This window comes from Salmo salar, chromosome ssa19 (genome assembly GCF_905237065.1).
Source record: "Salmo salar chromosome ssa19, Ssal_v3.1, whole genome shotgun sequence".
In the NCBI taxonomy this organism is placed as follows: Eukaryota; Metazoa; Chordata; class Actinopteri; order Salmoniformes; family Salmonidae; genus Salmo; species Salmo salar.
Window position 1 is genome coordinate 5,456,022 of NC_059460.1, and position 14,320 is coordinate 5,470,341.

At 38.4% G+C, this 14,320-nt stretch overlaps 1 protein-coding gene across 4 annotated transcripts in view; it reads left to right on the forward strand.

The window, feature by feature from the left end:
• Positions 1 to 2,305: 2,305 nt before the first annotated feature.
• The window catches only part of LOC106578343 (zinc finger protein 281), a 76,238-nt gene continuing 64,223 nt past the window's right edge, over positions 2,306 to 14,320 (forward strand). For 2 of the 4 annotated variants that reach the window (XM_014157042.2, XM_045702002.1), the window contains exon 1: positions 2,306 to 2,449. In XM_014157042.2, coding sequence (XP_014012517.2) covers positions 2,422 to 2,449 — 28 coding nt within the window. In that variant the 5' untranslated portion in view covers positions 2,306 to 2,421. Of the gene's footprint in view, positions 2,450 to 2,553; positions 2,643 to 14,320 lie in introns of those variants that run through there. The other 2 variants (XM_045702003.1, XM_045702004.1) reach the window with 2 other exon arrangements.

A 14,320-nucleotide genomic window follows, 5' to 3' on the forward strand; every position in this document is an offset into this window, starting at 1 on the left:
ACTCAAATGGCAGGTCAAAACCTGAGAAGATTCTGTACAGGAAGTACCCTGTCTGACCATTTCTTGAACTTCTTTGCCATCTCTATCAATTACAAAGGATCTCTGCTATAACGTGACACTTTCTACAGCTCACATGGTCTCTCAGAAGGCGGCAAAAAGCTGAATCGTGGCTTTGCAGGCTCTGGCTGAAACAAAGTAGCGCGTTTGGGTAGTGGCTGGTTAGAGTACTGTGAGACTCAGGCTCGTGCCCGCGTCGACCGAAAGCTTTCTTTTCCTTTGTCTGTTTACCTAAAAGGAGATTCCCGGTCGGAATATTATCGCTTTTTTTACAAGAAAAATGGCATAAAAATTGATTTTAAACAGCGGTTGACATGCTTCGAAGTACGGTAATGGAATATTTAAAAAAAAATTGTCACGAATTGCGCCATGCACGCGACCCTTATTTACCCTTTAGGATAGTTTCTGGAACGCACGAACAAAACGCCGCTATTCGGATATAACGATGGATTATTTGGGACCAAACCAACATTTGTTATTGAAGTAGAAGTCCTGGGAGTGCATTCTGACGAAGACAACAAAGGTAAGAACATTTTTGTTATAGTAAATCTGATTTTGGTGAAGGCTAAACTTGCCGGGTGTCTAAATAGCTAGCCCGTGATGGCTGGGCTATGTACTTAGAATATTGCAAAATGTGCTTTCACCAAAAAGCTATTTTAAAATCGGACATATCGAGTGCATAGAGGAGTTCTGTATCTATAATTCTTAAAATAATTGTTATGCTTTTTGTGAACGTTTATCGTGAGTAATTTAGTAAATTGTTAGTAAATTCACCGGAAGTATGCTAGTTCTGAACGTCCCATGCTAATGTAAAAAGCAGTTTTTTGATATAAATATGAACTTGATTGAACAAAACATGCATGTATTGTATAACATAATGTCCTAGAAGTGTCATCTGATGAAGATCATCAAAGGTTAGTGCTGCATTTAGCTGTGGTTTGGGTTTATGTGACATTATATGCTAGCTTGAAAAATGGGTGTCTGGTTATTTCTGGCTGGGTACTCTGCTGACATAATCTAATGTTTTGCTTTCGTTGTAAAGCCTTTTTGAAATCGGACAGTGTGGTTAGATTAACGAGAGTCTTGTCTTTAAATAGCTGTAAAATAGTCATATGTTTGAGAAATTGAAGTAATAGGATTTTTAAGGTATTTGAAATTCGCGCCACTGGATTACACTGGCTGTTACGTAGGTGGGACGAATTCATCCCGCCTAGCCCAGAGAGGTTATAGGACACATCACTGCACTCTATACTTCTCTGTAAACTGGTCATCTCTGTATACCTGTCACAAGACCCACTGGTTGATGCTTATTATTAAAACCCTCTTAGGTCTCACTCCCCCTTATCTGAGATATCTACTGCAGCCCTCATCCTCCACATACAACACCCGTTCTGCCAGTCACATTCTGTTAAAGTTCCCCAAAGCACACACATCCCTGGGTCGCTCCTCTTTTCAGTTCGCTGCAGCTAGCGACTGGAACAAGCTGCAACAAACACTCAAACTGGACAGTTTTCTCAATCTCTTCATTTAAAGACTCAATCCTGGACACTCTTACTGACAGTTGTGGCTGCTTTGCATGATGTATTGTTGTCTCTACCTTCTTGCCCTTTGTGCTGTTGTCTGTGCCCAATAAAGTTTGTACCATGTGTTGCTACCATACTGTGTTGTCATGTATTGCTGCCTTGCTATGTTGTTGTCTTTAGGTCTCTCTTTATGTAATGTGGTGTTGTCTCTCGCCGTGATGTGTGTTTTGTCCTATATATATATATATATTATTATTTTTTTCCGTGCCCGCAGGAGGCCTTTTGGTAGGCCGTCATTGTAAACAAGAATTTGTTCTTAACTGACTTGCCAGGTTAAATAAAGGTTAAATATATAAAAAAGCTAGATCTTGGTGTGTGACAGAGAGACCTAGCTTATCATCACATTAATTTCAAATAATGATACGATGCCAAAAAAAGACTGCCCTTATGATAGTACAATTCATAAATCAATTGATTCATTCACTAAATGTAACAATTTTGTGACTTCTATCACCAGAAGCAGAACTGCATGTGTTTCATCTACAGTGCAATGATGATTGCCCTCACAGAATTAAAAGTGAAACACAATCAAATAAAACGGAATATAGTGGACAATATTCCAGACCAAAATATTCACCTGACAATGGAAAAGTTTGTCACACGACCTTTGGTGACACTAGCCATATCTAGTCATACTGCAGCAGCTCTCTCCTCTCACGACCCGTCTGCTAGACCCATAATTCCCCGCGCCTGGACAAGATGGAAGAAAGCATCGGCCGCAAGACGACAATGTTTTGTCTATAACACCTCAAAGGAACGAACAAGAGAAGAAAATACCAACATGTATAGCCAGTCGCGGTCATGTGTAGGTAAATATTTATTGAACTGTACTTTTATTTCTGAGTACTTGTTGAAATTTGTCAAGTTATAAGCGGTGGAAATGTCAGACGCAAATCGCTTCAGCATGCGAGAGAGACACTCAAAGTCGAGCATCATTGTTTCTCTGTTGCATGGGCCATAATGTGGGGTTTCAGTTGGAGCGGCTAGCTCGTTAGCTAACTGGTAAGCAGAAATTCGGCTCATAGCACCCGTACTATTTGCAGTATGTGGTCTAAAGTTAATGTGCACCGCAGCCCTTGAGGAATGCTATAATTAGAGATGGGTATACTGAGTTAACACTATCTCGATAAATAGGCTTGAGCGCCAAAGATAACTATCAAGCTAACGTTTGTTAGTCCGATTTGATTTCACCAGCGTCGTCCCAGCCAAGGACAGCAAGCCAATCGTCTTTCATAAACGGGTAAATAAAACGTACTGTTATTATACCGGCAACTAGCTAACGTTAGTGTTTGGGTTTTAATAAGACAAATATTTCCTTTGGACAAATTAGATCGTGCGAGCGGTAACGTTGAATCCCTGGCTAATGTTTTGCCAGCATGAGACTAGCTAGCTACTAGCTACCTGAGTTTGATACAATGGTTTGATATGGCGAATTAGCATTAGGATAACTAGTTTACTAACGCGTACCCATTATTGATTGAGCCGTCACCTTTTAGCGTCTATTGTCATACTGTGAGTCGATTTGTTGTCATCTGTCTTATTGCGTTTTGATAGTATTGCATTTGTGACAGAAGCGAGCATTGTATCAACAGTTGACCAGGACGGCTAACGATATTTGTAGCATGCTAGCTAGCTGCTGGCTATGCATCACAAAAGCCCATCCGCTTACCATAAAATGAAATGTCGCGTAGCCAAATGGTCGGCTAGACTAAACAAAATATTGTGCCTGAGCCATTCGAGGCATCTAGAATTGTCAGCCAGCTAGCAGTTTTACCCCAATGACGTTAGACAAAATTCTGGCTAAATCCGTGGTACAATATGGTTTGCTTTAGTCTAGTTTAGTGGACCCGTGTAATTTGATGTACAATTTTCAGCCGATGGTGAACTGGACAATAGAAAGAGTGTACATTCACCCAAGGCTGAAAAATAGCAGGAGAAGGTTGGCTGAGCTGGAACACTAGCCCGATCCCATAGCAAATTAACGGAACGTCCGCAGAGACTGTTTTGACTGGAGTGACGTTTAGAATTACATTTCGCCTAAATGGCACTACACAAATTATTCATTTTTTTATTTTACCACTACAATATGTTCTTAGGACGAAACGGAAAAATAACAACTCGTGTAGAAAGGTAACATTCGCACCTTTAATGGTGCCAAGTGTGCTATGTCTGCATAACGATGAAGTAGGAAACAAATGGCAACTTCTGACTTTCTGGTCTAGCGTTTGATGACAACGGAATACCAGTCTTACATAATTAGAAAGAGGAGATTCTCATGATTAAAATGGTGTCCAATTAAATTTAAAAAAAAATCGAAATATACACATTGTGAGATATTTGGCGAAATAGACAGACATGCCTATATTTCCCCCATAGGAAACAATGGGAAGACTGCAGAGTTCCAACAATATTTTTGTTGTTTACATTTTAACTATAAAACAGTGTGAGCAGGTCTCATTGCCAACAATAGCGAAGCAGGCATTGTGATGTTGAACAATAAGCTGGGAATGGAATGTTCGGAAGGCGAGTTGGTGCCATGCTGCTCAATAGAACTAATATGAGCTGGCAGGGTGAAAAATGCCCTAAAACAAGGTCTGTTTTTTTCCCGTGATTACTTCAAAACTACGGCAACCAGCTGGGACATATGGTAATATTATAAAACTGGGCTCCACGGCAGATGCAATGAACTAGTTTTTATCAGAAAAAAGTGTGTCCAGCCTACCAATGGTTCTTTATTCGTATACTCACTTTGCCAAGGGCAGCAAATTCATGGTGTTCACATCCCCTATAATAAAGTTGAAGTAATTGTCACTTAGTGTCATTTGAATGAGAATATACCATTGCAAATTTTACATTGCAGCACAGTTTTTTGTTTGGCTACAATCCAAGCTGTATATGATACAAAATGCAACTTTGTCTTACACTGGTGAAATGGCACACACTATTCCACATGGGCCTAATGTTATGGTGATGTCTAATTGGTAATAGGCGAGCACAAGGTGGTTTGAGACGGAGGTAACGTTATTTAGTATACACGTCCAAGGAAATACTTATTTGCAGGTTCATTCTCAACACTGCAACAACAAGAAAATATAAGAATACGAACAAAGTAAATGGCTCAGTACAATATAATAAACCTTTTAGCATAAGTATAATACAGGAAGGCTCAATTTAAAGTCCAATATTTACATGTGTTTTGGGGATTGTGTTTAGATTGTGCAGTTTTAGCAATCATAATAAGCAGTTGGGCATTTCCATGTAAAAGGACCGATGAGCACCAACGTGAAGTTCATCGGAGCATGTCAAATGAAAGCTAAAAGTCAGTTTTTGAGAAGTAAAGGCACATTTTCCATCCTTAAAAAATTAGGACTACGCTAAGGTTTTGATTTTGGGTCAAAGAGATGGAAAATGAGTTTCAGAAAATATTTAGCAGAAAAAGTCTTAAAGGTATTAGAAATACATCAAGCCATAATAATGTGGAATTTAAGACCCCTGCCAACTAATATCAACACAGGTTTAGTTTTGGAGAAATTGTCCTGCCTTCTGTAAGTTTAACTTCTATGAGCTAGGTGGGACGCAGTAGCACCTGCGGGACACAGCCAGTGAAATATCAGGGCGGAAAATTAAAAACAACAAAATGTCATAATTCAACTTTCTCAAACATACAACTATTTTACACCATTTTAACCTGTCTGGGAACCTGGGACGCTTGCGTCCCACCCTAGTCAACAGCCAGTGGAATCGCGTCGCGCGAAATACAAATACCTCATAAATGCTATAACTTCAATTTCTCAAACATATGACTATTTTACACCATTTTATAGATACACCTCTCCTGAATCGAACCACGTTGTCCGGTTTCAAAAAGGCTTTACAGGAAAAGCAAAACATTAGATTATGTTAGGAGAGTACCCAGCCAAAAATAATCACACTGCCATTTTCAAAGCAACTAGCATGCATCACAAATACCCAAAACACAGCTAAATGCAGCACTAACATTTGACAATCTTCATCAGATGACACTCCTAGGACATCATGTTACACAATACATGCATTTTTTGTTCGATAAAGTTCATATTTATATATAAAAACAGCATTTTACATCGGCACGTGACGTTCAGAAAATATTTTCCCTCAAATGCTTCCGGTGAATCAGCGCTACAATTTACAAAATTACTATTTGAAAAACATTGTTAAAATGTAATATAGTCATTCAAAGAATTATAGATTAACATCTCGTGAATGCAACCGCATTGCCAGATTTAAAAATAACTTCACTGAGAAATCACACTTTGCAATAAACAAGGTCCTATGCTCAGAAAAATAGGCTAGGCGATACAGACTAGCGCCATCTTGGAACCATCTAAAATCAAATATACTATTGTAAATATTCCCTTACCTTTGATTATCTTCATCAGAAGGCACTTCCAGGAATCCCAGGTCCACAAAAAATGCAGTTTTGTTCGAAAAAGTTAATAATTTATGTCCCAATAGCTCCTTCTTGTTAGCGCGTTCCGAAGGCTACTCATAATGTACGAGGCGCGCGGGACTTGTCATCACGAATGTGCAAAAAAAATATATTTACCTTCGTTCAAACATGTCAAACGTTGGTGTAACAAATCTTTAGGGCCTTTTTCAATCAGAGCTTCAATAATATTCAAGGCAGACGATTGCATTGTCTTACTAAACGTTTCGGAATGGAAGGGTACCCATGGGCGCCCGCGTCATGGTAGTAATGGCCCTCCCTCTATGACCAACTTTCCAAGCCTCTCTTTCGGTCAGTTTTTACTGGAGAAGACTCAAACCACTTTGTAAAGACTGTTGACATCTAGTGGAAGCCTTAGGAAGTGCTAAATGAATCCTAACTCACAGTGTGTTTCATAGGCAAAGTGTTGAAGGTGATTCCACAAATCAGATTTCCACTTCCTGCATGGAATCTTCTCAGGTTTTGGCCTGCCATATGAGTTCTGTTATACTCACAGACACCATTCAAACAGTTTTAGAAACTTCAGTGTTTTCTATCCAAATCTACTAATTATATGCATATTCTAGTTACTGGGCAGGAGTAGTAACCAGATTAAATCGGGTACGTTTTTTATCCGGCCGTGCAAATACTGCCCCCTAGCCCCAACAGGTTAACCTCTTACATCTAGACGTTCCGCTAGCGGAACACCTGCTCCAATATCCAATGATAGGCGTGGCGCGAATTACAAATTCCTCAAAAATACAAAAACTTCAATTTTTCAAACATATGACTATTTCACAGCATTTTAAAGACAAGACTCTCCTTTATCTAACCACAATTCGTGACAAATCTAAATATTCCATTACCGTACTTCGAAGCATGTCAACCGCTGTTTAAAATCCATTTTTATGCCATTTTTCTCGTAAAAAAGCGATAATATTCCGACCGGGAATCTCCTTTTAGCTAAACAGAGGAAAGTAAACAAAGCTTTCGGTCGACGCGGGCACGAGCCTGAGTCTCACAGTACTGTAACCAGCCACTACCCAAACGCGGTACTTTTTTTCAGCCAGAGCCTGCAAAGCCACGATTCAGCTTTTTACCGCCTTCTGAGACCCTATGGCAGCCGTAGGAAGTGTCACGGGACAGCTAAGATCCTCACTCTTCAATAAACAGAGACAAGAAGAACGACACCTTGTCAGACAGGCCACTTCCTGCATGAAACCTTGTCAGGTTTTTGCCTGCCAAATGAGTTCTGTTATACTCAGACACCATTCAAACAGTTTTAGAAACTTTAGGGTGTTTTCTATCCATATGTAATAAGTATATGCATATTCTAGTTACTGGGTAGGAGTGGTAACCAGATTAAATCGGGTACGTTTTTTTATCCAGCCGTGAAAATACTGCCCCCTAGCCATAACAGGTTAAAACAGTTTTAGAAACTTCAATGTTTTCTATCCAAATCTACAAATTATATGCATATTCTAGTTTCTGGGCCAGAGTAGTAACCTGTTTAATCTCTTACATCTAAACGTTCCGCTAGCGGAACACCTGCTCCAATATCCAATGATAGGCGTGGCGCGAATAACAAATTCCTCAAAAATCCAAAAACAATTTTTCAAACATATGACTATTTTACACCATTTTTTAAAGACAAGACTCTCCTTTATCTAACCACACTGTCCGATTTCAAAAAGGCTTTACAGCGAAAGCAAAACATTAGATTGTCAGAAGAGTACCCAGCCAGAAATAATCAGACACCCATTTTTCAAGCTAGCATATAATGTCACAAAAAACAAAACCACAGCTAAATGCAGCACTAACCTTTGATGATCTTCATCAGATGACACGCCTAGGACATTGTTATACAATACATGCATGTTTTGTTCAATCAAGTTCATATTTATATCAAAAAACAGCTTTTTACATTAGCATGTGACGTTCAGAACTAGCATTCCCACCGAACACTTCCGGTGAATTTACTAAATTACTCACGATAAATGTTCACAAAAAAACTATTATTTGAAGAATTATAGATACAGAACTCCTTTATGCAATCGAGGTGTCCGATTTTAAAATAGCTTTTTGGTGAAAGCACATTTTGCAATATTCTGAGTAGATAGCTCGCCATCACAGGCTAGCTATTTAGACACCCACCAAGTTTGACCCTCACCAAACTCAGATTTACTATGAGAAGAATTGGGTTACCTTTCCTGTTCTTCGTCAGAATGCACTCCCAGGACTTCTACTTCAATAACAAATGTTGGTTTGGTTCCAAATAATCCATAATTATATCCAAATAGCAGCGTTTTGTTCATGCGTTCAAGACACTATCCAAGGGTGACGAAGGGTTACGCGCCCGACGCGTTTCGTGACAAAAAAATTCTAAATATTCCATTACCGTACTTCGAAGCATGTCAATATAGATATATATATTATATATATATGATATATATATTTATATATATATGATATATCTATATCTATATATATCTATATCTATATATATCTATATCTATATATATCTATATATCTATATATATATATCTATATCTATATCATATATATATATATATCTATATATATCTATATCTATATCATATATATATATATCTATATATATCTATATCTATATCATATATATATATATCTATATATATATCTATATATATATCATATATATCATATATATCATATATATCTATATATATATATAGATAGATATATATAGATAGATATATATCTATATATCTATATCTATCTATATCTATATCTATCTATATCTATATCATATATATATATTATATATATATATATATATATATATATATATATATATATATATATATATATATATATATATATATATATATATATATATATATTAAATCCCAGCCCCCGTCCCGCGAGGAGGCCTTTTGGTAGGCCATCATTGTAAATAAGAATTTGTTCAAACTGACTTGCCTAGTTAAATAAAGTTGCAATTAAAAAATTATAATAACAGCAAACAGTGAAATACATTTTTCATGTCAGAAGCGGTAGACCTACCGAACGAAACAGTCCAAAACTGAAAGGTATTGGATCCTGTTCCTTCTCAAATTAAGCACTACTCCCTCACGAGGTGAGAGAAATTAGAAAATATCTTTAAGATGTGGGTTTTTTGTAATGGAATTTCAAGGCAATCTTTCTTAACCTGTCTGGGCTAGGGGGCAGTATTTTCACGGCCAGATAAAAAACGTACCCGATTTAATCTGATTATTACTCCTGCCCAGTAACTAGAATATGCATATAATTATTGGCTTTGGATAGAAAACACCCTAAAGTTTCTAAAACTGTTTGAATGGTGTCTGTGAGTATAACAGAACTCATATGGCAGGCCAAAACCTGAGAAGATTCTGTACAGGAAGTGGCCTGTCTGACAAGTTGTTGTTCATCTTGGCTCTTTTTATTGAAGACTGAGGATCTTTGCTGTAACGTGACACTTCCTACGGCTCTCATAGGCTCTCAGAGCCCGGGAAAAAGCTGAATGATATCGAGGCAGCCTCTGGCTGAAACACATTATCGCGTTTGGCAAGTGGCCGATCAGAGTACTCTGAGACTCAGGCGCGTGCCCGAGTCGACCCCGTGCTTTATTTTCTTTCCTCTTTTTACCTAAACGCAGATTCCCGGTCAGAATATTATCGCTTTTTTACGAGAAAAATTGCATAAAAATTGATTTTAAACAGCGGTTGACATGCTTCGAAGTACGGTAATGGAATATTTAGAATTTTTTTGTCACGAAACGCGTCGGCGCGTAACCCTTATTTACCCTTTCGGATAGTGTCTTGAACGCACGAACAAAACGCCGCTATTTGGATATAACTATGGATTATTTGGGACCAAACCAACATTTGTTATTGAAGTAGAAGTCCTGGGAGTGCATTCTGACGAAGAACAGCAAAGGTAATAACATTTTTCTTATAGTAAATCTGACTTTGGTGAGGGCTAAACTTGGGTGTGTAAATGGCTAGCCCTGTGATGCCGGGCTATCTACTTAGAATAATGCAAAATGTGCTTTCACCGAAAAGCTATTTTAAAATCGGACATATCGAGTGCATAGAGGAGTTCTGTATCTATAATTCTTAAAATAATTATGTTTTTTGTGAACGTTTATCGTGAGTAATTTAGTAAATTCACCGGAAGTTTGCGGGGGGTATGCTAGTTCTGAACGTCACATGCTAATGTAAAAAGCTGTTTTTTGATATAAATATGAACTTGATTGAACAAAACATGCATGTATTGTATAACATAATGTCCTAGAGGTTGTCATCTGATGAAGATCATCAAAGGTTAGTGCTGCATTTAGCTGTGGTTTGGGTTTATGTGACATTATATGCTAGCTTGAAAAATGGGTGTCTGGTTATTTCTGGCTGGGTACTCTGCTGACATAATCTAATGTTTTGCTTTCGTTGTAAAGCCTTTTTGAAATCGGACAGTGTGGTTAGATTAACGAGAGTCTTGTCTTTAAAATGGTGTAAATAGTCATGTTTGAGAAATTGAAGTAATAGCATTTCTAAGGTGATGTTTTTCCTGATATCAGTCTTGTTTATAATTATTTAGTGATTAAAGCTGGAAATTCTCTGAAATAAATCTGCAATAGAATTGGCTGCAATGGGGAAATCCTAGTCACAGTCCACTGTTGGGTTCACAAGTTTGGACAGTACAGTAGAGTACAGGGTTAGGCGACGTCAACCGCTGTCCTATCATGATTATGTACTCTAAACTGTGATATACAATGGTATTGGCCAAGTCCCCCAATTCTTCTACAAAGTTCCACAAAAATCAACATTGGGCTAAAGCGTGAAATCGCATGCTACAACTGGACGAAACATGATGAAACAATGTTGTTGAAAGCCTGGGTGCAGGTCTAATCTTTTCTTATATTCATTTCTGGTGGAGATTCATGATGGAACAGGTGTGTCTGTCTTGCGCACATGATGGCACAAAGTGACACTCAACTGATGAGGAACGGGCAGGCTTACCATAGTGAGTTAGGTTATAAATCATGGGCTGGATAGAAGCAAAATCTACAGCTTTCAAAGCCTGGTCGCAAATGGGCATACTTCCAAAGTTGGTGCAAAATGGCTTAAAGACAACAAAGTCAAGGTATTGATGTGGCCATCACAAAGCCCTGAACTCAATCCTATAGAACATTTGTGGGCAGACTGAAAAAGCGTGTGCGAGCAAGGAGGCCTACGAACCTGACTCAGTTTCACCAGCTCTGTCAGGAGTAATGGGCCAAAATTCACCCAACTTATTGTGGGAAGCTTGTGGAAGGCTACCCAAAACATTTGACCCAAGTTAAACAATTTAAAGGCAATGCTACCAAATACTAATTGTGTGTGTGTGTGTGTGTGTGTGTGTGTGTGGTGTGTGAACTTCTAACCCACTGGGAAGGTGATTTAAGAAATAAAAGCTGAAATAAATAATTCTCTACTATTATTGACATTTCACATTCTTAAAACAAAGTGGTGATCCTAACTGACCTAAGATAGGGAATTTTTACTGGCATTAAATGTCAGGAATTGAGAAAAACTGAGTTTAAATGCATTTGGCTAAGGTGTATGTAAACTTCAACTGTAACAGGCTATGTATAGATCCACGTTATGGAAACATCTTGAGTGAGATAATACAGTACCAGTGAAAAGTTTGGACACACCTACTGATTCAAGGGTTTTTATTTATTTGTACTATTTTCTACATTGCAGAATAATAGTGAAGATATCAAAACTATTAAATAACACATGGACTCTTGTAGTAACCAAAAAAAGTGTTAAATCAATATATTTTATATTTGAGATTCTTCAAGTTACCACCCTTTGCCTTGTTGACAGCTTTGCACACTCTTGGCATTCGATTTGTTTAACGTTTCTTTGGTTAGTACATGATCCCATAAGTGTTACTTCATAGTTCTGATCTCTTCACTATTATTCTACAAAAATGTACACGTTAAGTTGGCTGAAAATAAACGCAGTTGACAGTGAGAGGTTTCTTTCTTTGCTACGTTTATTAGACAAGTTGTTTTCTACTGCAGCTATTTGCAGGAGAGAAAGAATCTAACAAAACAGGGCAGTTATACTGAGGAGGATATAGGCTGCAAGCCTGCAATCTTGTTGTAAGATATTGGTTTAACCCTGACCATAGGGCTAGACTGGCCCCAGGTGAATGTAGTCAGTGTGCTTACCGTCATCCATTAATTACTTGATTGAATTCATTGGGCTTTGCCTATCTGGAACACGATGCTTGAGTAATTCTTATTTCTATGGAGTGAGGCTATGAAATAGTGGCTGGGTTATCAAGCAAAACCTGTGTTGTGGTTTCTTTTAAGACCTTTTAACACCCTGCTTCTCAAATCAAATTCGACACAAGGGCCGAATACAACGTGTGAAGACTTTACCATGAAATGTTTGATTCTTGTTTAAGCAATTTGAAGCAAATATAATTGGCTAATGTTCCATGTAACATAGCTTCCAGGCAGTTGGAAATGTGGGCTATGGCTAAATAAAATTGCCATGATTAGGTTATTAACCACTGACTAAATGGCAAATATTTAAAGAGGGATACATTTAGACTAAATTTGCCTAGCCCACTGCTATCGTGCAAAGTGCAAGGGGAGCAACATACGTTAATCATGTCACATAAGGTTATCACAGCAGCGGAGTGAAATCAAGGCCATTATTAGCCATGCGAAATATCTCATCGGGTCAACAAAGATTGAAAAAACTACTTTAAAAAAAATATATTATTTAACTAGGCAAGTCCGTTAAGAACAAATTCTTATTAACAATGACAGACTAGGAACAGTGGGTTAACTGTCTTGTTCAGGGGCAGAACGACAGATTTTTACATTGTCAGCTCAGGGATTCAATCTAGCAACATTTCAGTTACTGGCCCAACGCTCTAACCACTAGGCTACCTGCCGCCCTACTTCAGTAAGCTACGGCAAAGCTTAACTTCTTGACTCCACCAAAAATGGAACAAGCAGCTGTGGCCAATAACCGATCCTCCTATTAGGCCTATCATAAACGCTTTAAGACAAATTGAAGTTTTGAACGGTAGCCCATTTCCCAAATGTTCTAATAGCCTACGAATGTACGGTTGTCCTAAAGCTGCCGTTTTCTAAAAGAACAAGAATGAAAGCCTATAGGCTACTCTCAATCACAGCTTTATGCGAGATGTAACAAACAAAAGCCTATTAAGAGAGGATTACCATCCAGTTCAGCTTTAACTTCCTGACTGATGTATTGAGATGTTGCTTTAATATATACACATCATTTTCTTCCCATGATGCCATCTATTTTGTGAAGTACAACAGTCCCTCATGCAGCAAAGCACCCCCACAACATGATGCTGCCACACCCGTGCTTCACGGTTGGGATGGTGTTCTTTGGCTTGCAAGCCTCCCCCTTTTTACTCCAAACATAACAACGGCTATTATGGCCAAACAGTTCTATTTTTGTTTCATCAGACCAGAGAACATTTCTCCAAAAAGTAGTCTTTGTCCCCATGTGCAGTTGCAAACCGTAGTCTGGCTTTTTTATGGTCGTTTTGGAGTAGTGGCTTCTTCCTTGCTGAGCGGCCTTTCAGGTTATGTCAATATAGGACTCGTTTTACTGTGGACATAAATACTTTTGTGCCTGTTTCCTCCAGCATTTTCACAAGGTCCTTTGCTGTTGTTCTGTGATGGATTTGCACTTTCCCACCAAAGTACGTTCATCTCTAGGAGACAGAACGCGTCTCCTTCCTGAGCGGTATGATGGCTGCGTGGTCCCATGGTGTTTATTCTTACGTACTATTATTTGTAGAGATGAACGTGGTACCGTCAGGCGTTTGGAAATTGCTCCCAAGGTCCCGTGTGGCTCAGTTGGTAGAGCATGGTGTTTGCAACGCCAGGGTTGTGGGTTCGATTCCCACAGGGGACCAGTACGGAGGGAAAAAAAGTATGAAATGTATGCATTCACTACTGTAAGTCGCTCTGGATAAGAGCGTCTGGTAAATGACTAAAATGTAAATGTATAAGTGAAATAATCTGTCTGAAAACAATTGTTGGAAAAATTACTTGTCATGCACAAAGTAGATGTCCTAACCGACTTGCCAAAACTATAGTTTGTTAATAACCTGTTGGGGCTAGGGGGCAGTATTTTCACAGCCGGATAAAAAACGTACCCGATTTAAACTG